This window comes from Scomber japonicus, chromosome 5 (genome assembly GCF_027409825.1).
Source record: "Scomber japonicus isolate fScoJap1 chromosome 5, fScoJap1.pri, whole genome shotgun sequence".
Taxonomy (NCBI): domain Eukaryota; kingdom Metazoa; phylum Chordata; class Actinopteri; order Scombriformes; family Scombridae; genus Scomber; species Scomber japonicus.
The window spans coordinates 7,368,605-7,391,170 of NC_070582.1; the positions used below are offsets into that span (position 1 = coordinate 7,368,605).

General features: G+C 38.9%; 1 protein-coding gene across 1 annotated transcript in view; it reads left to right on the top strand.

The window, feature by feature from the left end:
• The window catches only part of kif21a (kinesin family member 21A), a 66,437-nt gene that overhangs the window by 10,070 nt on the left and 33,801 nt on the right, over positions 1-22,566 (top strand). The window contains exon 2 of the mRNA XM_053319477.1: positions 20,703-20,925. Coding sequence (XP_053175452.1) covers positions 20,703-20,925 — 223 coding nt within the window. The remainder of the gene's footprint in view (positions 1-20,702; positions 20,926-22,566) is intronic.

A 22,566-nucleotide genomic window follows, 5' to 3' on the forward strand; every position in this document is an offset into this window, starting at 1 on the left:
CCGAGCTGACTTCCACTCAACCTTGGCGTGAGTGTTTACCTAACCTATTATCTGCTATCTGGTTGCCTTGAAAGCTACAGATGGCGGCTGGCTGATGTGTCCCTCACACACTCACACACACACACACACACACACACACTGACATTTTCAGCTCGCTTTTGTGTCGCTGGCCGGCGGTTGACACAGAGATGGGACTCCTGTGTCAACACCACATGGTTGAATGACACTGCAGTCCAGGCTTGACTCCGCGGTACGAGCAGCGAAGTTTATTTTCAGAGGAAATTCCAGCAATGCACCCAAATACGTCAAACTTTTCTTCTTTTCTCTGCTTTTCTTTATCAAGCGGGGATGTTGTTGTTTAGTTTGGTGTGACCCATGTTCTCTTTTGTTCTTGGTTTTGAAGGTTTAAGATACAGTAACTTGATATCATTGTGTGGATGTATAGACTAAGGTCAATGAACCAGCAGCATATTATTAATAATAATAATGATACCCTTGTGGTTTGAGATTGTTATCTGTGCCACAGTACAAATCAAAAGTTGACTGGTTGTGGTTTCTGAAGGGGCCCCTTTACAATTTCTGTTATAACATGATATTTTGTGGAATTTTTTCCGTTTTCATTCTTTACATTTCTACCTTCCTCCCCTAGAAACTATTTTTGGGAGCTTCAATCAATCAATCTTTATTTGTATAGCGCCAAATCACAACAAAGTTATCTCAAGGCACTTTCCACATAGAGCAGGTTCTAAACCGAACTCTTCAGGTTTTAACTTTAAAGAGACCCAACATTCACACATGAGCAACAGTGGCAAGAAAAAACTCCCTTTTAACAGGAAGAACCCTCAGAACCAGACTCAGAGTAGGCAGCCATCTGCCTCGACCGGTCGGGGTAGAGAGGAGAGAGAGAGGAAGGATAGAGGAGAAAAGCACAATGAAAGTCAACAATGAAGCTAGAAGGTCCGGGACTGGAATCCGTCATCTGGATGTCTCCAGGCCCAGATTACCTGTGAGACCAGAAAGCACAGACAACTCCGGGGAAGAAGTTTAGCTTATTGAATGCATTAATAGTACTGTATATAGATGGATGGATAGAGAGAGAGAGAGAGAGAGAGGGAGGAGGAGAGAGGAAGTCAGTGCATCATGGGAGTCCCCCGGCAGTCTAAGCCTATAGCAGCATAAGCTAAGAGCTCTAGGAGCCCTAACTATAAGCTTTATCAAAAAGGCCTACTCTTAAACTTTAGCTTTAGCTTTAGAAAGCTTTTACAACAATACAGGGTTAAGAGTGCTGAGTATGTGATGGAGGTTATCGACCCATCTATTCAACAGCAATGGTGACCTAAAGGTTAGAGAAGCGAGTTTGTGACTGGAGGGTCGTTTGCCTGATATCAGACAGATCTATCACCTTCTTACACTCTATTCTATCTTCAGTCTGACATTGGCTCCACTCTAACTGATTTCCATGTGATGGTGGTGGTGGTGGTGGTGGTGGTGGTGGTGGTAGTGGGGGGGGGGGGGGGGGTTCGTTTTTCCACTAAGAAATCACAAGAGACCAACATATCTGCCGGCGACACTGATGGGTATCTATGACGACATAAAATGAATTATGGGGGTTTTATCGAATTCAAGAATAATATTCAGCAGCCCAAACCTGACAGAAAGGCCATTAAGTGAACGTTTTCCGAGATGTCGGGGGTAATTCTTCCTCATAGACTACGGTGTTTGCTCTGTCAGGGTTTGTATCAGCTGGACTTGGTGCAGTGAGCAGATTCAAAAGTCTCAACACAGCCAAGAAGGTCGATCCCCAAACCAGCAGCATAAATCTGGGTGGAGAAAGTGAAGTGCCCCCCTCCTTCATTACCACCACTGAGGTGCCCTTGAGCCAAGGCCCTTAAGTATAACTGCTCCAGTGGTTGGCAGATCAGACTGTGGTTGCACTGGGTATCTTGGAAGCTACCCAGTACAAGCACAGAGAGGCAAAAGAGAGGCTTCCTCTCAGTGAAACTTTCCTGAATGAATAAATAAAAGTAAAATATAATATAACAGCAGGTACATGATGCTTTTAAATGCTGAAGTAGTGTATAAAACATAATGAAGATGATGCACCATGATGATAAAATGACATTTACAGACTGTGTTTTTGTTGCTGTTGTCTGAGAGGAATCAGTCATGAATATCAGCATTGAATGATACAGTTGGCAGATTTATGAAATATCATGAATGGGCAAACAAGAATATCTCTTTGTTTCATTGAAAGTGCTCAGATGAATGTTAAAATATCACCTTCACACCAGCAACAAAACCAAAATCTGGATTGCTGTTGGTGGCGATGCAGTCTTTACAAAATAAGAGCACAAAACTATTCAACCAGAACAGAGTGACCCAAGTCAGTGCAGGATGACTCCATATAAATATCGGTACAGATGCCAGTTGTACCTTTTAACAGTTAAATGATTTTGTGCAAAAATCCAACATCTGCTGGAAATGATTTTAGTCATAATAAACATGTTGCTGTTTAATTCTCCTGCAGCATCAGCATCACTTTTTAATGTGCATGGATGAATCACCAGTAAGGAGTCACCCACAGGGATGTTAACCACTTTAAATGCTGCCCATTGCTGGCTGTTGTTTTTAGGCTCTGCTGTTACATGAGCTGCTTGACATCATTACATTGATAGATCTATATTAGTGGTGCCAGATAAATATACAGTTACAGTTTATTTGTTGGTCTAGAGATGATCCAGATTTAATTACACACCTCTGGTATTAGATATAACCTGCGTATGGGTGGAGGGATTCCACTCCCAAAAAGGATGTAGCTTTCATAGCACACTCGTGTGTCCACAAATAAAGTTTATACCAATTTTCATGGAAATCTGATGAAGATGGGTTTACAAAGAATCAATTTGTCTTTCAGAGTTTTATTCCAGAGTCACACTTGTTCACATACAGGACTAAATCTGGATTAGACAGAGAGTCAAAGAGTGACGTCAAACACTCAGATTTATAGTCATAGCCACACTCGTTATAGACCCTCCGTCACATAGAGCACCGCAAAAGACCCTCAGATTTTACAACCTTGGTAGTTAATTGGTTCAACAGTTGGTCCTTTTGTTCATTATCACTTATCAGTGTGTCTTCACAGAGGAGTTCAGCCTCCGCACCCGTCTGCTGAGAATCACACAGTCTGCCTCTAATAACATATCTGCACCTTTTCACACAAGGTTTATTCAAGTAAGAAGTTTCTATTGTAGCTGCAAATCTAAGTATAAAACATGAATCATTTAATAGTTTATAATTAAGAATAAAAAGTTGTATTACACTATCAAGTTTGAAAAAGAAAGGATAATGAAGTGAGTCAGATCTGCTGTGTTTTCACCCCAGGCATGTTCAGAGCTGTTGTCATTTGTTTGACAGCTGTGAACAGATTTAAATTAAACAGTGAGGTGGTTTTAGTTCTTGATTATCTTCCAAGTCAGCTGAAGAGGTGTGATTTTTTTTTTAAACTGCACTCCTGCCAAATGACAAGTGCCTGTGATTATGTGTGAAAGCAATAAGAAGTAAAGTTTTCCTTTTGAGAGATTAAATAGAAGCATACAATGCAGCTTCCCTTTTTTCTTTTTTTCCTGGCATGATAAAAACACATAACTGGATAGGAGTGACTGGAAGGGCGTATGTTTGGTTTTAACTTTGGTATGGACTTTTTTTTGTCGGGCGGCCAAAATAATTGTGTAAGAGTTCCTGCTGTCTATCACTCTTTCCCCCCTCTTAAGCTCATGTATGCATACACACACACACACACACACACACACACACACACACACACACATAAAAAGCCTGACTCTGCTAAATGTTTACTTTACTGATTATGTATTTGCTGACTGGCCTGAAACTGGACTCGTATCAATTTTGACATTTTATTTTATTGATATACTACTTAAATATAAATCTGACACCAAAATGAATATTTAAAAACACACCATAGACTGTCAGAATAAATATATATGTATAGAAATCTGCAGGTAATGTTCCAACCTCACCTGAGATTATGTCTTTCTTTCAGTTTGTGGATTTGATCAACACATCTTAAGAGTTTCATGACAGCACCACAGTGTTGCTCAACTAATTTTAAATCATCTACTAAACTTATATTTGTATTATTTTTCATTTGACCCCTGAACTGATGGTTCAATCCTTTATCACACCATCAAAGTTCACCTGAGAGGCTGCAGCTCACCTGTCTGTGTCTCTCTGCTGCTGAAATGATTCCTGTTAGTCACCAACAGTTCATTTGGTCAAACTATGGCTAATTTAGCTTATACATAATGTTCATCTCTATATGATACATATGCAACCATAAATCTTGTAGGAAAAGAGAAGAAATGGCATTAGATATTAACTATTTATCCCACTAATTTCAAAGATTCATGTTTGGATTAATAACAACACTTAGCTCAACTCCTTACTGGCACTTTGGCTCTTTAATAAGATCAGGTGTCTTAATTTAACTGTAGTTAAGTAGCATGTCAACAATCAAGAAATAGCAAAACAACACGTAACACTTGAAGCTAAATATAAAAATTGAATGATCTTTAGTGTCCAGTGAAGTCATTTTCAGCGCTGTGACATTTGAAAATGTTTAAACTATAAATACTGACTGCTCCAGATTCTCCACCTCACCGACTCCACTGCTGCTGCTGCTGCTGCTGCTGCTCCGAGTCAACAATGTAGAGCTTCAAGTTGAGGGTTGCTATTAGGGCTGGGCAAAAAATAATCAATTTTTATATTAATCGCGATTTTTTTCTGGGGATTTTTATTTTTAATATATTTATTTATTTAATTTTTATTTATTTATTTATTTAATTTCAATTTTGATTTTATTTTTTTTAATTTACTTTTTTATTTTATTTTATTTTTAATTTTTTTAATTTTAATTTTTTTTTATTTTCTAAAGAGCAGCTAAATGTAGCAGTTTAGTTTATTGTAAGATGTTGGTGGATGAGGATGTTTTTTGTGAGGGCAGGTGCACAGTTTTAAAAATAAATCTCAAACTGATGTGATGTGTGTATTGTTTTTTAAAAAATATGAAAAAATCACAATAATTGAAATATAAAATCGCAATACTTGTTTAATCAGAATCGCAATTTAAATCGAATCGGGACCCAAAAAAATCGTTAGAGAATCGAATCGGCACAAAAGCATATCGGCCCAGCCCTAGTTGCTATATCATCAGGTCAATTATCTCCAATATCCTTTCACTCTTTATCTTAATAGAAAACACACAAACCTGGCAACTCAGCAGAGATCACAATGTTAAGATTATGTGAAGTTAAAGCAGATATGGGTAGGGACAATCGAGCAACACCTTGACGATGATAATAGGGACATGTTTCTACTGTTCTTACCCAAATCTGTGCCCATGAGTCCAGTCTATTGAGAGAACCACGATTTTACATTTAAAAACACAACCAGCTGTTAAATCTGCAGCTTTTCAAAACTTCAGCACCTCCAAAAATCACCAAAAGAGTTTCATCTGTTTTGAAAACTACTTTTTTTTTTTTTAAATCTGCGTGCACACATGCCACTGAGAAGAGGAAGGGGTCCATGTCCCCCCCCCTGACACTGACCCTGTCCTATCCATGTTGACAGCTACATACGATCCCTCGCTGACACGAACCTCCTGCTGCCAAACCTTCCCCTCTCCCTCCCTTCTACTACGCCCCCCCCCCCCCGATAATGAAGGGGTGGTCTGCTCCCCGACCCTTGACCCCACAGGAAGCAGTAAAGCCGTTATCAGCGTGCCACAGGGACTCGGCGCGGCCTTGTTTGTTTGCAAAGCACATTTTCCAAACAGCTCACGTGCTGCAGGATCAGTGGGATATCCATGCATATCCAAGGCTGTATTAGAGGAAGATGAACCAGTGAGCTCAGGTCAGCAGCAGGGTAGTGTCAGCCCCTCCATGAGCCAGATTAAAAATGTGGCCTGGCAGAGCTTTGGGTGTGTGCCTTGTTTTTGTAAGCTCTGGCCTCATGTTAAAATATGTGATTTATTTACTCTCTAACTGATGCTCTGTTAACACACCTAGTAACAAACTAGGTAACTAACACATTTTCTAAATAAATCTGACTCAGTGCAAAGTTATGTGAGCTCAACATGGAAATAATAATAGATGGATTCTCCCCATTTATACTAGATGAACACAGTAGCTGCTTCGGACATGTACATTTATCAACACTAGTGCAAATACAGTATGACATCTGAGTTTTTTCTATTAGTAGTAAATCAGTAACCTTTTGATAGCTTTCTTTAATGACACATTTTTCAACAATGCTTTTTTTTAAATTTTAACAAAGCACCAAATCTAAAATACCCTTTGTCTAGCAAGGTGTCTTCAATCACTTGTCAAAAATGATATCACAAAGACACACACACACACACACACACACACACATCAATTTCTGCTCATTAGGTTATTTATCAACCACCTGTGATATGGTTATGAAGCCCTGAGCCGTGCTGTATCATCCATCCAATTACACTGTAATGTACTTGTCCCTCAAGCTAGTTGCTGTAATTGAACTGTACAAAATAACAACCTCTCTTCCTGTATAGCAAAACCATAAACAGATTGGAAATAAACAAAGCACATATCTTCTCTCGCCTGAAGGCTAAATTAAATATTGTCTAAATTTTGCATATTATAATTTGGATTTGGAAGCGTGTGATAAAAGAATAAGCAAACAGGACAAAACATCATTTCAAAGTATAAAACTGTTATTTGGACGCCATGGGATGAGACTTGCTATTGTTTTCCAGAGTTTATATGTTTAGGACACAGCTGATTTCACAGTCACAGACTAATAGATTGGTATTTGAACCTGTTTTCTTTCATAACGGTTAATTTCTTCTTCTTTTTTTACATATCTGACATCAAGTTGTTTCAATGCAGAGAAGCCTAATACTTTGCCTGTGTTAGTGCTGTATTTGTTGATTGGTACCAGGTCAAATTGTTTTGAATGATTTTAGTGTTGTATTTATATTTCCTCCACATAAAGCACTTCATAATGTTTTGAAAGTTTTAAAGCTGCCACAATTGATCGATAAAATGAATCTGCAGTTGCTCTGATAATCGATTCATCATTAATCATTTTACTCGTTCTTTTGAAATTTCAACTTCTCAAATGTAATGATTTAAAACTTTTCCTTGTTATACGTGATAGTAAAGTGAATATTTGGGGGGTTAAGATCGACAAAACACATCACCTTTGACTCTGAGACAATATTTTTTGATATTTCATAGACAAAATGATTAACTGAGAATATAATCAGCTGTTTGTTGAAACCCTTGAATAGTGTTATTAGTCCCACAGCAGTCACATCTCATTTCCTCTTTTTATTTTTGAGAAATTTGTTTAAGGAAACACTTGACAAATTTTAAATGTGAAGGCCTAAAACATTGATCTTCTCTGTTCTTGTCACTTTGAGTGATTTTAATAAGAGCTTTAATACTGATGTCTGTTTCTCAGTAATATCATATTTCTGTGCAGAGATGTTTTTAACCTTTGATGGGAGGTTTTAAAGAGTCAGGGTTTGGTTTCCTCTCACTCTCTAGAGGGGCGAGCTTCTACCTGTTAGAGGATTAAGTCGTGCACTGATGTAAGATTTTGAGGTCTGTTGCCAAAACAACCTATAAATGTTAAAGTGATTAGAAAAAAAATGAAGATGTTTGACATTTTGAAATGTGTATTTATTTTTCTTTCACATGTGAATGGAGAGACTGAGGATAGAGTGTCATATGTTGTACAGATAGTAAAGTCCTCCTTAAGACAAACTCATTATTTCAGGCTTTGAGTTAACTCTTTAATAACCACCCGTCACCTTGATGTTAAAACCTATATTTTTTTGCCAGTTTACATAAAACTTCTCACTATTAGCATTGGTTCTTTGGAAAATGTCAAATATCGTATTACATTAATTGCTGACTTTGATAGAAGCACTAAAATATGCTGCATTAACTTTCGTGTCGTCCTCCCGGGTCCTCCCCGTCTGTTTTGACTGTTCCTTCATTCCTCCCTTCTGTCTGTCCTTCCTCCCTTCCTTCTTTCCTTTCCTCTTTCCTTCCTCCCTTCCTTCTTTCCTTCCTTACTCTTTTCTTTTCTCACTCCCTCCTTCCTTCTTTCCTTCCTTACGGCTGTCCTTCCTCCCTCCTTCTCTCTTTCTTTCTTTCCTCCCTCCCTCCCTCCTTCCTTCCTTCCCTCCTTTCCTTCCTCCCTTCCTTCTTTCCTCTTTTCTTTTCTCCCTCCCTCCTGCCTTCTTTCCTCCATCCTTCCTATCCTTCCTCCCTTCATTCCTTTCCTTCCTCCCTTCCTTCTTTACTTCCTTCCTTTCCTCCCTTCTTTCCTTTCGTCCTTTCCTTCTCCTTTCTTCCTCCCTTCCATCCTTCCTTCCTTCTTCCTCCCTGCCATCATTCCTTCCTTCTATCTTTCCTTCCTTCCTTCCTTCCTTCTTCCTCCCTCCCTTCCTTGACGCGAGGACAACAGGAGGGTTGAAAGAGAAGAAGGTTTCTGCACTTGAACCGAGGTCATCTCTATTTTCTAACTCAGCTTTTGGACTAATTAATAATTTATAACTACTAAACCCAAGTCTGATTTTGAACCCAAACTGCATCTGTGGGTTTTTTTTTTTTTTTTTGTGGAATTAATAGAGTGTATAACTACAGCCCAGCTAAGTGGTTACACTTGAAAAAGACATGAAATTATCCCTGTGGGTTAAAAATAATTATATGATAAACCTTTTTTCTGATGCCCAGGCTTCAGTCACGAGGATAGAAGCACTGAAAGACGTCGTGCCTAATTCGCCGGTCGGGTCGTCAGTGAATTAACCTCATCCTGAAGTCTGTGACGGGCGGCGGGACGCTGAGCGAGCCGCCCAGCCCGACTGTCTCCGACGCCCCTCCTCTTTGGCATCCTTTTAGTCAGCCAGACCGGCATTATATATCCTGCTGGGATCGGATTATGACTTTAATTCTTCGCTTCCATTACCGGTCGCCATGGCAACCCCATCCTTTTATGCCACGCAGAGTACAGAGCGTTTCACAGAGCGTTTCACAGACATACAGTACAGAAGACACATATGATATACTTTTGGAGTGATGTTGAATCTCAACAGATATGAAGTTAAAGCTTTTTATCAGTGATGGATTTGTGCGTGCGTGACTGTGGCACAGATTTTTTTTTTTTCTCCAGCTCGTCTGCAGCCAAATGTTGAGTCAAAGTAGACAGTGTGCTGAGCTCTTTGTCTGGGTACAGTAGGTGGTCCTGTCTGGCTGAATGAGCAGAGCATGAAACCACTTCTAGCAGGGGTGTGTGATACTAAAAATGTACCTTCTCGTTGGGCAGATTTAAAAGCATCCACCAAATAGAGGCTGCAGTGGACTCAAGATTTCTTTATTTAAAGGTTGTGTAGGTTGTGGCATGTGGTTGATTTTTTTTTTTTTTTTTTTTTAAGGGAGAAACCAAACTGCAGTAGTCAGCACACATGTAGTGAAACCTGCCTCTGCACAGTGAGGATACACACATGTTAAGTCTTTGACAGTTTTGTGAGCCTTTCTCTGTAAACCTGAACACAATCCCCTCGCTCCATGCACAGTTCCTGAGCTCTGTGGCTCTAATCCCCGTACTGCAGGCAGGGGTGATCACATGCAGGGTAATATGCAACCACTGCCAGCAACCAGCATGCTATATTTTTTTGTATGAAGTGCAGTTAGTATAGAAAGAATAGTACAATTATCATTCTGTAGCAACTCCTGTATGAGATCTCATTAGTTAGTGATGTATGAAGCTGCTCTGATAGTATTTAAAATGAATCATAAAGATATAAAGAAATGCACCAAGAAGAAAAAACAACATGTATAAAGCCATGTAGTATTTCACTGATTAGATATTATTCATATTTTACTGTATTTCATAAGAAGCTAAGGAAGGAAAAAAGGTTTTAAGAAGCAACCAAAGAGGTTATTATATTTCAAAACAGGAAACATGATAAAAAAAAGGCATTACTTAGTGTTCAAATAATTAGTTTTATTCGATTTAATGTTTTTAGACCAAGTTTTAATGCAATTTAATAGCATTTGATGTAATAGTGGTACTGTTATAGTGACTCTCTCTGGCGTACTGAAATGCAACTGTAAAAAGAAAGGACAGGCGTTGCCGTGGTAACAACTAATGGGGATCTGAATAAACATTAAGGCCAATTAAATACAATGGAGTGGCAACCATGCATTGAAGATGGGTTGGTAATGGTCCCATTTTGAGCAAACTTCTTTTGGCAGTTGACAGTTTTGGTGAAAGTATTACCAGTAAAAGTGTTAAGTGTGATCCGACTGCTCGTTTATACTGTGGACACTTCTTTAATTAAAACGTGGGACACTGACCTTCATATACAGCTGCTATAAAAAGACATCTGGTGGGTTTGGTGTATTCTTGTCATTTCCTTATCTTTTTATGAAGGCCTTAGAAAAGGGTTTTGTCCTTCCTTGTGGTATTTTAGGCAACTTGAGATAAAGACTTCCACAGACCTGGGAAGAGTTGTGTTTTGGTTTCACACAGGGACTCGGTGACTTTTGGACAGGGTTTGATGTTTTCAAAAGCAGCGTCTGACAGGAAGATTACACCAAATGACAGGAAAGAGCTGCAAAGACAATTAAGAACATGTTTCTGTAGTTTTAAAACTTACCTGACCAGTTCTGAATTGTCCTGATGTGGTAAACTCAAAGAAAGGCTAAACTCTTCCTCCTCCTCTGGCGTTTTTATGCCTTGTTAAAAACTGATTTCTAAGGTGTTGTATAGTGGATGAGAGGTGAGAAAGGAAGCAGAATAACACTGACCGCCTTAGAGCAACTCACCTGCACCATTAAAACCAACGCTGCCTCGCTTTGATTACGAGCAGACACCAGCCTGCAGTGTTTGGCTTCATGCCAAGTGTGAGGCAAACACTTCTCTCTTATTACTGCTTCACTCCTCTTTGCACACACTCTCTCTTTCTCTCCGTCTGTCCGTCTGTCCGTCTGTCTGTCTGTCTGTCTGTCTGTCTCTCTCTCTCTCTCTCTCTCTCTCTCTCTCTCTCTCTCTGTCTCTGTCTCTGTCTCTGTCTCTGTCTCTGTCTCTGTCTCCGTCCCTGTCCCTGTCCCTGTCCCTGTCCCTGTCCCTGTCCTTCACACAGACATAATTGTGTGCTCTACTGAAGGACGGAGGAGACGTTCTGCTTGGAGTTGAGCAGACAGCACAGTGGCAGGTGACATCATCCCAAGCAGCCGCACTGCTGCTCTCAGCAAATCTCCACATAAAGATCTGTCCTGTTTACTCTCCGCCGGTCTGCAGCGACCACTGGGAGCACAGCTTTGGTCTTTTTGTCCGTGTGTGCATGAACAACGGTTGCTTTCTGTCTCTTCCTCTCTATCTGAGCACCGGCTGGAGTCTCTGCAGTGAATCTGTCTCTTAACAAACATCAGAGTAAATCACTGGGGGGAAAGGAGTACAACTTCAGGAGCGATTGTTTCTATTGTCCCATTGTGACCAGATTTCAGATGTAATCATTTGAAATAGAGCTGCAATGACTAGTCGATTAATAAGTCAAAGGAAAATGTATGTTTTGATAATTTAATCATTTTAAAATCATTTTCAAGCAAAACATCCAAAACAGCTGATTCAAAACTTGCAGATATGAGAATTTGTTGCTTTTCTTCATCTTTCATTATTGTAAATGTAATATTTTGGGGCTTTGATCTGCTGATTAGACGATAATAAGATACTTGAGGACATGGATCAACTAAGACTAAGACTCCATTTATCTGATGTTTTACTGGCCAAATGATTCACTGTTAAAAATGATTTTCAGATTCATTGATACAAATAATTGTTAGTTTCTGACTAATTTGAAATAATGAATGGAAACAATATTTACTTCTACTTTAACATTTTTACATTTACCTGAATCAGGTTTTTACATACATACAATAAATATTATATGTTTATAGATTTGCATAGGTCAGAGTCAGGGTAGCAGCCTCCATTTACCTTTTTTGTTAGAAATCATTTCAGTTATTTTTTTGCATATTTCGATAATCCGATTTTTTTACTTGACGACTATAAAGAAGTGCAACACTGCAGATAAAACTGAAAGGACTCACTCTCACACTTCTATATCCTTCACCCCTCCCCTCATAGAAATATGCTGCACCCTTAATGATTTATTGAGTGTGGTGAAGAGGTGGTTTGACAGTGTTGGGGGGTTGGGGGGTGTTAACAGGTTTGGGCGTGCTTCAGTATTCACAGCTGAGCACCAGCAGCTCAGAAACAAGCTGTGAAAGTTTTAAGGCTTAAAAAGTGCAAATAGAGAAATGCAGAATTTATTAAATGCATAGTAAATTATAATAGTAATAATAGTACATTTCTCTGAATTAATGATTTTATATCGATCCACGTTGGTCAAACCACAAAGTTTACTATCATAGGAGACTAAAAAAAACAGAAAATATTCACATTGAAGAAGCTGGAATCAGAGAATTTGAGCTTTTCTCCAAAAAAAGACTCAAAATGATGAATTTATTATCAAAATAGTTTCATATTCGGTTGATCTATTGCAGCTTTAATCATACAGACTCCTCAATGTCAGGTTTAGTTGTTTGACACCTTCTGTGTTTGTATCTGAATTAGTTGCCTGCTGACGTGAAGCAGACAACTGGTCTTTACAGTGTAGCCTTCATGACCTTTTGACCCTGACCCCCTGACTTCCTGACCTCTGACCTCAGCTCCTCCCCTCCCCACACTACAAATCCAGAGCCGCTAAAATAGACGAGTGACCACAACTGTTTTTTTTTTTATGGCCTCAGTATTGATACAGTGAGGCTCAGTTTACATTTTATATGTAAATGCTGTAAGAAGTCATTATTGATGATGCATTAGATGCTATTAATCTAAAATAATGTGTCACCTCCTTAAATGAATAATGTACATGAAGCCTTACATGCTCGGACATCTGTAGTTAAACATCTGTATATTAATTAATAAACGACCCACGCAGTAATGTTACATCACTACCTCCACAAATGTGATGAAATTAATGCAGATTCAGTCACATAAAGCTTTCACATGTTCAATCACAGTCAATGGAGCTTTTGTCATTTGGTTCAGTGATTTTACATTTTTACATAATATTATAATATTATTAATCAAGGCCGTACTACGGTGGCCCAGACCCGCCATAGCTGCAAATAAAAGTAAGGCTGCAAACAAAAAGAAACGCTGCTGCAAATAAAAAGAAACGCTGCTGCATATAAAAGAAACGCTGCAAATAAAAAGACACACCGCAGCAAACAAAAAAAACGGAACGGAAGTGGATTACCGGGGACTGTTTTTGCCGAAACACCGGAAGAAGAAACAACAACAACAGGACTACGAATTGGAAAACGAACTAGAAAGAGTCGCTACATGTACTTTTTAATGTGTTATTTGGTCAGGCGATGTTGCTTGTGTTGTTGTTGCTTGTACGTGTATGTCAGGAAATGACGTAAAAGGGACCGTATATGGTTTGTTATTTGTGTTATTACGTTACGTGTTGGACTAAATACATGGACATATTGAGGAAAGTATTTCGATGTTATGGAAACGGATTTCATATTTCACAAGAATGGATACTTGGCGAGCTGTACAGAAAGTCCTGAGTCATAAGATGATCGTTGTGGATAAAGGGAAGACTTTGAAGGTATGTAGCATTATAGCTGTTTTTACTTTAGCTGAGTGGCTAGCCGAGCTAATCGCTAATACTATTACGGCTGTGAGCAACCAATATAAGTCGTGAGTGGTCTTGAATGAATCAGGGCAACCTATGCTTTCTAACAATGTACGGCATGAATATATATGTTTAAGGGTTGGTGTTTAAAACATTCAGAAGGACTTGTGGCTACCTCCCAACCTCCGACCCGTCCCGTAGGCGGAACAACGACAGTAATAAGCTGCCGGAACTATGTAGCCGTCAGTTGTTTCCACTCTCGTTAGTGGTCTCCCCGTGTTAGCCGAAGCTAACAATACACCGGCATTCTCCAGTTCAACTTCAAACCTGGGGCTACATCGCCTGACCAAATAACACATTAAAAAGTACATGTAGCGACATTAAACACTACCATTTTCACTTACTTTCTAGTTCGTTTTCCAATTCGTAGTCCTGTTGTTGTTGTTTCTTCTTCCGGTGTTTCGGCAAAAACAGTCCCCGGTAATCCACTTCCGTTGTGTCTTTTTTTATTTGCATCGTTTTTTTTTATTATATACTGCGGTGTTTTTTTTGTTTGTTTGCTGCGGTGTTTCTTTTATTTGCAGCGGCGTTTGTTTTTATTTGCAGCGTATTTTTGTTTGCTGCGGTGTGTCTTTTTATTTGCAGCGTTTCTTTTTGTTTGCAGCGTTACTTTTATTTGCAGCTATGGCGGGTCTCGGCCACCGTACCCCAACCAATACTGGACTTTTGGGGCCAATACTGATATAAGGGAGTAAAAAATGTCTGATATCGATACATCGGCTGTTAATCTTACATTATTATTATCCCTCAAATGTGGTTATTAAACACTTTTAACAAAGATATGTATTTTCGTTAGAAGATTATATCATTGCACTGAAACAATAAACTTCACTGGGAATTTAATATTTATAAATAACTATAAATAAAAAACCTATAGAACATAAAAACATAATTATATATTAAACTTGAATTAAGAACAAGGATCAAATATACACAAGATGCTGCCTATATAACTTTAAATAAATATATTAATGGGCAACATTTATATGCAGATACTGTGATATATCTGTGATAGGCCAATATCGGCTGACCGATATATTGGTTGGGCTCTATTATCAATATCTGCTCTTTCATGCTAAAGTATAATCAATGAATTTATCTTAAAGCTTAATATAATAACAATATTTCAGTTTCTTTATAATAATGTAAAGGTTAGTTTCCAGTAATGCAGTATTACCATAGAGCGATATCACAGGTGATTATTGCAGGAAGTGAAATAAATATAATTTTCTGAGTGCTAATGTTGCCATTTTTCTACAATTTCACTGCTTTGCTAAAAAATTGCAATATTTTACTATTTGCATCATAATTTTAGACTTTTTTTTAGTTTATGCTGGTGGTGGTAGACATTTTTTTTATAATGGTTTTCTTCTTTATGCAAAGGAGATTATTAATAGTGTATATAAAGGAATCCCTACCCATCACTTATCCCTAATGGAGGCTGAGATGTTGGGTTTTGGGGGGGGGGGGGGGCTGTTTGACTAAGATAAAGATAATGATTATACTCCTCAGACGAAAAGAGAGCAAATTTGGGAATGCCATCAGATTCCTGTGTGGGAAAGTATTGTGGGTGTGAGTGTTGAAACAGACAGGATTACACGCCCAATTAGAGAGTTAAATCGTCTGAAACAAAGACCCCCCCTCTCCCCCCTTGTGGTTACGGGAAAGGATTAGATTTATAGAGCATTCTTACGGGCCCCCGGAAACATGTAATCGATTAAATACGGCGAATTCGACACAGAAACTAATTGATTTTCTAACTGGGATGGTGTTTATTGTGCGTTACGACAGCCTCACGAGATCCAAACAATAGAACGTCTGAGGAGGCTCAACGGGAACATTTGTTTTGGGTCGTGTTGGGAGCGTGTTTGAGTCTTTTCCTGAGCATCAGCTGCATGTACGATGAGAGCTGCTCAGTGCTGTGACAGATTCCAGACAGAGCCTCAGAGACAAGCTTGGAAAGGGAAATAGTTAAAGTGAGATTTATTCTTGTGGGTGTGAAGGGTTTGGTTGTAGCAACAGAGGAGGAGGAGCACCCTGGATACTCCCAAACGTTCATGTGCACCCCCTCAAAAATGTAACCGAACATCATACCTCAATATGGAGGATGACGAGAAGAGCAGTTAGTCAGCTTTGGTTTTCTCCTACATGTTTCAGATGCCAGTAAAAAGTTGTTGATATGAAGAAAACCCAAAGCAACTTTCTCCCTCAGTCACTGTGGACAGTTATTTTTTAATCTTGTAAAGTCATTTTTACTCGTCTTATGTGTTGTGATCATATTTAAGATGGTTTAAATATCTTTTTCTTTTCCTTTTTATCATTATTGGGGGGGGGGGGGGGGTTTGTATTTAATATTGATATCAGTCTTTTAACCCTCCTGTTGTCCTCGAGTCGAGGAAGGATATCAGGAAGGAAAGGAGGGAGGAAGAAGGAAGGAGGGAGGAAGAAGGAAGGACAGGAGGGAGGGAGGGAGGAAGGAGGGAAAGAAGGAAGGGAGGGAGAAGGAAGGAAGGAAGGAGGGGAGTAAGATAGGGGGAAGGAAAGAAAGAGAGAAGGAGGGAGGGAGGACAGAAGGAAGGTAGGAGGGAGGACAGAAGGAAGAGAGAAATGAACAGATCTGTACTGAAGATGTGATCTGTCTGTTTAGACACTTGGAGCTCAGATTTCTCTCAGTTTTGACTTTACAATATGTGATTTGAGGTAATAGAGAAAATGAAGAAAATAACGTCTAATAAAACCCACATGTATTGGGTTGGTTGATATTATATTTCTAAGATTTAATAACTTAGTTTAGTATCAGAGATGAAAAAGCTAATCAGGATGTCCCACTGCTTTATTCTCCAAAATCATGCAAGTGAGCTATGTACTAAATTTTCAAAGATCATTAAACATGTTTATTAGCTTGTGGGAAATAAGGTGGCAATAAGGGAATAAGAAGATTTTATAAATGGTTCAGCTTCGCCCCAAACTGCAATAAAGCCCTGCAGCTTTACAGCTCTACTCACAAACAGGTACTAAACATGTAAAATTTGCCCTTATGAATCCCAATATCATCAAATGCACTGGCAACAATATCAAGGAAAAAGGACCACGGACATTGGACTTAAAAAGCTGAGCCTCACAAAACATTCATTTCCAAATGTTGCATATCAATAAATACAACATACGTACAATCTTAAATCCTTTAGATGCAGCTGTGCATTTAACATCTAACTGTGGTTAAAAGTAGCTGACCTAAGCAAAAGCTCCTGCAGGTGACTGTGTATGGTTACCTTTTTAAAGCAGTTAATGCTGAGTGTGCTCATTTCTGCAGCAGTCATTATCAGTGCAGTATGGTGCAGCGTGCTCACATGTTTCTACTTTTTAAAGCAGCTTTTAAGCAGCATTGTAAAAAGCATCTTTTACAATGAGGTTGCCTGGTAGGTAATAACCTTGAAAATCTTTGGCTTGAGCTGCTTTAAACTTGATGTTTCTACTCTGTCATTAAAAGCAACCGGTCGTCAAGTGTCAGATTCACCAGCCTGAAAATGAATGCATGCCACAAACACCCTGAGACCCTTGAAGTCTAACGGCATTACAGGATAACGTCTGGTGAAGGAATCAGTGGGAAAGTTCATGTGTGCCATCTTTCATTCTGCGACCGTTACCTCTCCTACCTCTCCTCCCACTCCTCCGTCCGGCCGTTGTAATCCCGTAGCCGTGGCGATGGTGTCAGCGCTGGGATCCAGTGTCACACAGACGGACACAATGGTCTCACTGTATTTCTCTCACTGCATTGTTCTGCCTGGACTGGGAGGCACAATGAGACCCTTATCCACACAGGGACACAGAGACTGGCAGGCCTCACTGTCAGGTGCTTTTCTTCCAAGCTTGTTTGTGAACTGAACCCATCAGGAGAGTTAGTTTAAAGCTGGCCGGGCGTTTAACCATTGAGTAGAGAGGAGAACATACAATAGATGCTGGAATGATTCATTTGCAGCTGTGTGGATGCTAACACCTCACATTAAAGCAAACCTGACCCTTCAATATTTATTTATTTTTTGTGATTTCATTTTTTATTTTCATTATTCACAATAACAATGAAACAATAGCCCCCCCCCCCAACAATCAAACCCCTCCCCAGTCATCACCATCCACACTGATCCCTATTACAGCTATGATAACTGCATCAATATAGGCAAAACATAAAATAATTCTTAAAAACTGTATAAATAAATACAAAATATATAAATAAGTAGAAGATAGACACAGAAAATGACTCCAGACAAGATCAGTACAACAACTACATAAAGTAAATACTAAGGCAGGAGGTAATATAATTAGTTAGCAAATAATAAAACTGACCCTTTAATATTAAAACTCAGTTTCTTAAAGCAGATAATGAATTACATTAATTTGGGTTTCCAGCTCCTAGATTCAGTTCCTTATGTGAGGAGAGAGTTCAGTAAACACACAATAAAGCAGCATTGTATAACATGTAACATGAGGTTCATGATTAAGGACTACTGTCTCATTCAGGTCATCAGTGCATCAAACTAATGAATACATGACATCTTAATGAACTTGAATGCAGGAGTAGAGTGCAGAAATCAAAATTAATATTGATGCAAAAAACAACCTTTCAACATTACTTTATATCATAAAATGGCTCATTTTGGCCGAATCCCATTAAAAAGATCACATTGATTGACTGATCATTTTAATAAACTGTGTTCTGTTGTTATTCTTCAGATCAGACATGTGTTTAAAACTTGAATAAATCATTCAAAACTGCATAAAACTAAATAAATGTGATCATATTTATATAATATGATTCTGGAAATATTTAATAAAAGATAAAATTGAAACATTTGCAACCATACTTTTTAGCTATAAGGTGTTTGTGGTGGTTTTATATGGACTGTTATAATATCATGAATGGTAATCACTGTAATATAACTATAGCTACATATTTTGTGTGTAAAGTATCTCAGTGTGACTCATTTGGGTGAACATTGATAGAAAGCCTCAGGCACCTCGATTTCTTTTCTTCTTCTAGTGTTTTTTTTTTACCCTCATGTGTCTCTAACCTTCAGACTGACATTCAAAAAGTGTTTTCTCTCCAGCTTTCTTTGTCCTTGAGCGCAGACGTCCCCGACTGCGTTGTACTATTTGTTCCACCATCTTTCTTTTTTCTTTCACTTAAAAAATAAAAACTCCCATAAATGCTCACTTTCACTTCCACTGCAAAATGAACACACTCATCTATCTCTCTCTCTCATCCACGTGAAATCGGTTAATCCCCCGTCAGATTACATTTGAGAGAACATCTCTAACATTCGGCATTGCAGCGTTGTCACACACGCTAAAGTATTAACCCAGCTGGTTTTATGGGACAAAGTATTGGGTCAGAGTCGGAGGAGATGACCTTGTCGCTGTCGTACAAAAAACACTCTGCATCATATTTTAGTGATGCTGCTTTTGTGATTTTTCATCAATATTTCAAAAGATGTTCCCCATTTGTGTTTTAATTGACGTTTTGAAAATCATTTCTTGTCTGTCAATCATAAGAAATAATGTGATATTATTATTACTGCACCGTTGATTCTGTATTTTAGCTTTTAGGTAGTTATCAAGGACAGGAGGAAGGAAGGAAGGAAGGAAGGAAGGAAATGAGGAAGGAAAGTAGGAAGGCAGGAAAGAATGAGGGAGGAAGGAAGGAAGGGAGTAAGGAGGGAGGAAAAGAGGAAGGAAGGAAGTAAAGGAGTAAGAAGGGAAGAAAAGAGGAAGGAAGGGAGGGAGGAAAGAAGGAAGGAAGGAAGGAGGGAGGAAAAGAGGTAAGGAGGAAAAGAGGAAGGAAGGGAGGGAGGAAAAGAGGAAGGAAGGAAGTATGGAAGGAGGAAAGAAAGAAGGGAGCAAAGAAAGAGGGAAGGAGGGGAAGAATGAAGGAAAAATTAAAGAAAGGAGGAGGAAGGGAGGGTTAGGGTTATTGTGAGTTGTTTTTTTTGTCAATATTCTCATTTTTTTTATTTTGTTGCACAATACTTTACGATGTTCTCAAATCACTCAGATTTGGCAGCAGTCCGTTATCAATTCATCATCTTATCATGTTATCAATACTTTTATGTTTTTATTTGTCTCTGTGGTTTTTTGGGTGCGGTTGAAGTTTCAATCCAGTGCTGTGTTGTTGCTGCTGCTGCTGTTGTGTGTGTGCCAACAGCTTTGGGTTTGGCATTTTTCTCTAATTTACAGTAAAAAAAAAAAAAAAAACCCTCTTCATTTTTTATTTCTCAGTATGCAAAGCCACGGAGGTCAGCTGCTCTCACGAATCAATTCTGGTGGCCTACGAGAGACAGCGGTTTGGTTTTCTGTAACAAATGCTGTGACAGATGTTTCTGATCACTCTGGGAATTTGTTTTCTTTTGTGTTTGTTTGGGTTTTTTTTTTTTAATTTGTGGATCAATCATGAGGCCAGATAGGGCCCGCTGAGGGGCCGGCCCACTTGCCATCCAGTGCTCTTCTGTCCTTCCTTCCATCTGTCCTTCCTTCCTTTCTCCCTTCCTTCCTTCTGTCCTTCCTTCCTTTCTACTTTCCATCTGTCCTTCCTCCCTTCCTTCCTTCTGTCTGTCCGTCCTTCATTATCTCTCTTTCCTACCTTTCTTCCTTCCTTCCTTTTGCCTGTCTTTCCTTCCTTCCTTTCTTATTTCCTTCCTTTGTTCCTTCTTTCCCTCCATCTTTTTAATGATCCGGCCCACATGAGATCAAATTGGTCTGTGTACGGCCCTTGAATGAAAATGAGTTTCACACCTCTGCTCTGTCTAACATCAACAATCTCATCTCATATCTTTGTTCTTTTTTGTGTGTGTATTTTCTGCAGGATTCGTCCTCAGCTGGCCCGCGAGAAGATCGAAGGATGTCACATCTGTACGTATGTGATGCCCGGGGAGCCTCAGGTGATCCTGGGCAAAGACAAGTCCTTCACCTACGACTACGTGTTCGACATGGACTCCCAGCAGGACAGCATCTTCTCCACCTGCACCGAGAAGCTGATCGACGGCTGCTTCGAGGGATACAACGCCACCGTCTTCGCATACGGACAGGCGAGTCTTTGTGTGCTCGGCATCACAGCTGCAGTGCTGACGGGGCTTTAGAGAACGTGTGTGTGTGTGTGTGTGTGTGTGTGTGTGTGTGTGTGTGTGTTAGAGGAGAAAGAGAGGAGGGGCGTGATTCAGAGGTGGGAAGTGTTGACGTTTGGGTAAAAGGACACAGGAGGAGACTTCTGTTGGAGGAATTTAAACCTAGTTGACCTTGTACCACCAAGTGAGGCTGAGAGATATGATTTTAGACAACCTCACAGTACTGTATTTACAAGAATATTTACTCATATGGTACGGTGTGTATTTTATTTATTCAGCCCAAAATTTCAGAGGACTATAATATATCCAACATACAACACCCTCTATTCTTCTTAGACTCCCAATTCAGATCAGAACTGCAATAATTAAATGGTTCAATTGACTAATTTTCAGATAGACTGAGAATTAATCTGCAAATATTTGATTGTCAAATAATTGCTTGAGCCACTTTTTAAGGAGAAATACCAAACATGTAGTGGTTACTTCTTTGTCACTTTTTTCTGAACTTTTTATAGACCAAATGATTAATCGAGAAAATAAATCCTCATATTAACCAATAAATGAAATAATAGTCAGTTGCAGCTCTACTTTGGATAAAGAAAAACAAAAAAGAAGAATAAACAAAAGGTAGAAACACTTTTCTTCTAGGTTGAACAGACTTGTAATATGTTCAGTATATGTAGAGGCAGAAGTCAACCAAAATGATATTTAAATTAAATCTATATTTTAATCGTTTTAAACTGCAGTGTAGTTGTAATTATTCATCGAGACGACATGTTAAAGGACAGTATACTGACAGCATCCCAATATTATTTCAGTTTAAAGTTAATATAGAAATTACACAGTATCAAAGTATCATGCAGCCCTAGTTCATGTGGCTGAAGTCCTGTTTGTTAATTTATGTATGCACATCTTAATGTTTGCAGTCATGTAAAGCTGGATGTGAAGTCACGAGGAGCTCAGGCTTTATAATCCTACAAATTCCAGAGAAATAACTGTCTCCTCTGCACACACACTGACTTACTGTACTCATTTATTAGTGCCGCCACACACACACACACACACACACACACACCATACCTTGAAGAGCAATTTAAGGATTAACTTGTGGTATTAATGGCATTACTGGCAGTGAGCCTGCTATTGCAAGATGCACAGAGCTTAAGGTTGTTTCTTTAACAATGTCAGTTAGGAAACCAGACCAGTGTTGTATCATCACAGCGTGGACGTAAATAGCTGAATTAAAAACAGGAAAGAGTAAAAAATGAAAATAGATGTGACCAAAACACAATATCTATAACATAAATACCAAGAAACATGAATAAAACAACACAAAATAGTCCTTAAATAAATAAAGAGTCCATGTTAGCATGTTTTTGATGCTATTTTACTGGATACTGCTTTCAAAAACTCCTTGTTATGAGATCATTCATACAGGAAGTCAAATATTTGGAAGAGATGGAAAATCAAAATGATTTGTACACTGTATTTAGTATTTGAAATATCAGAAATATAATGAGTGATACGCCCCTGTATAGCTGAAGTTGATTCATTTATTATTACAGTATATTGGCAGCAAATGAATCCACAGATAATCTAAGATAA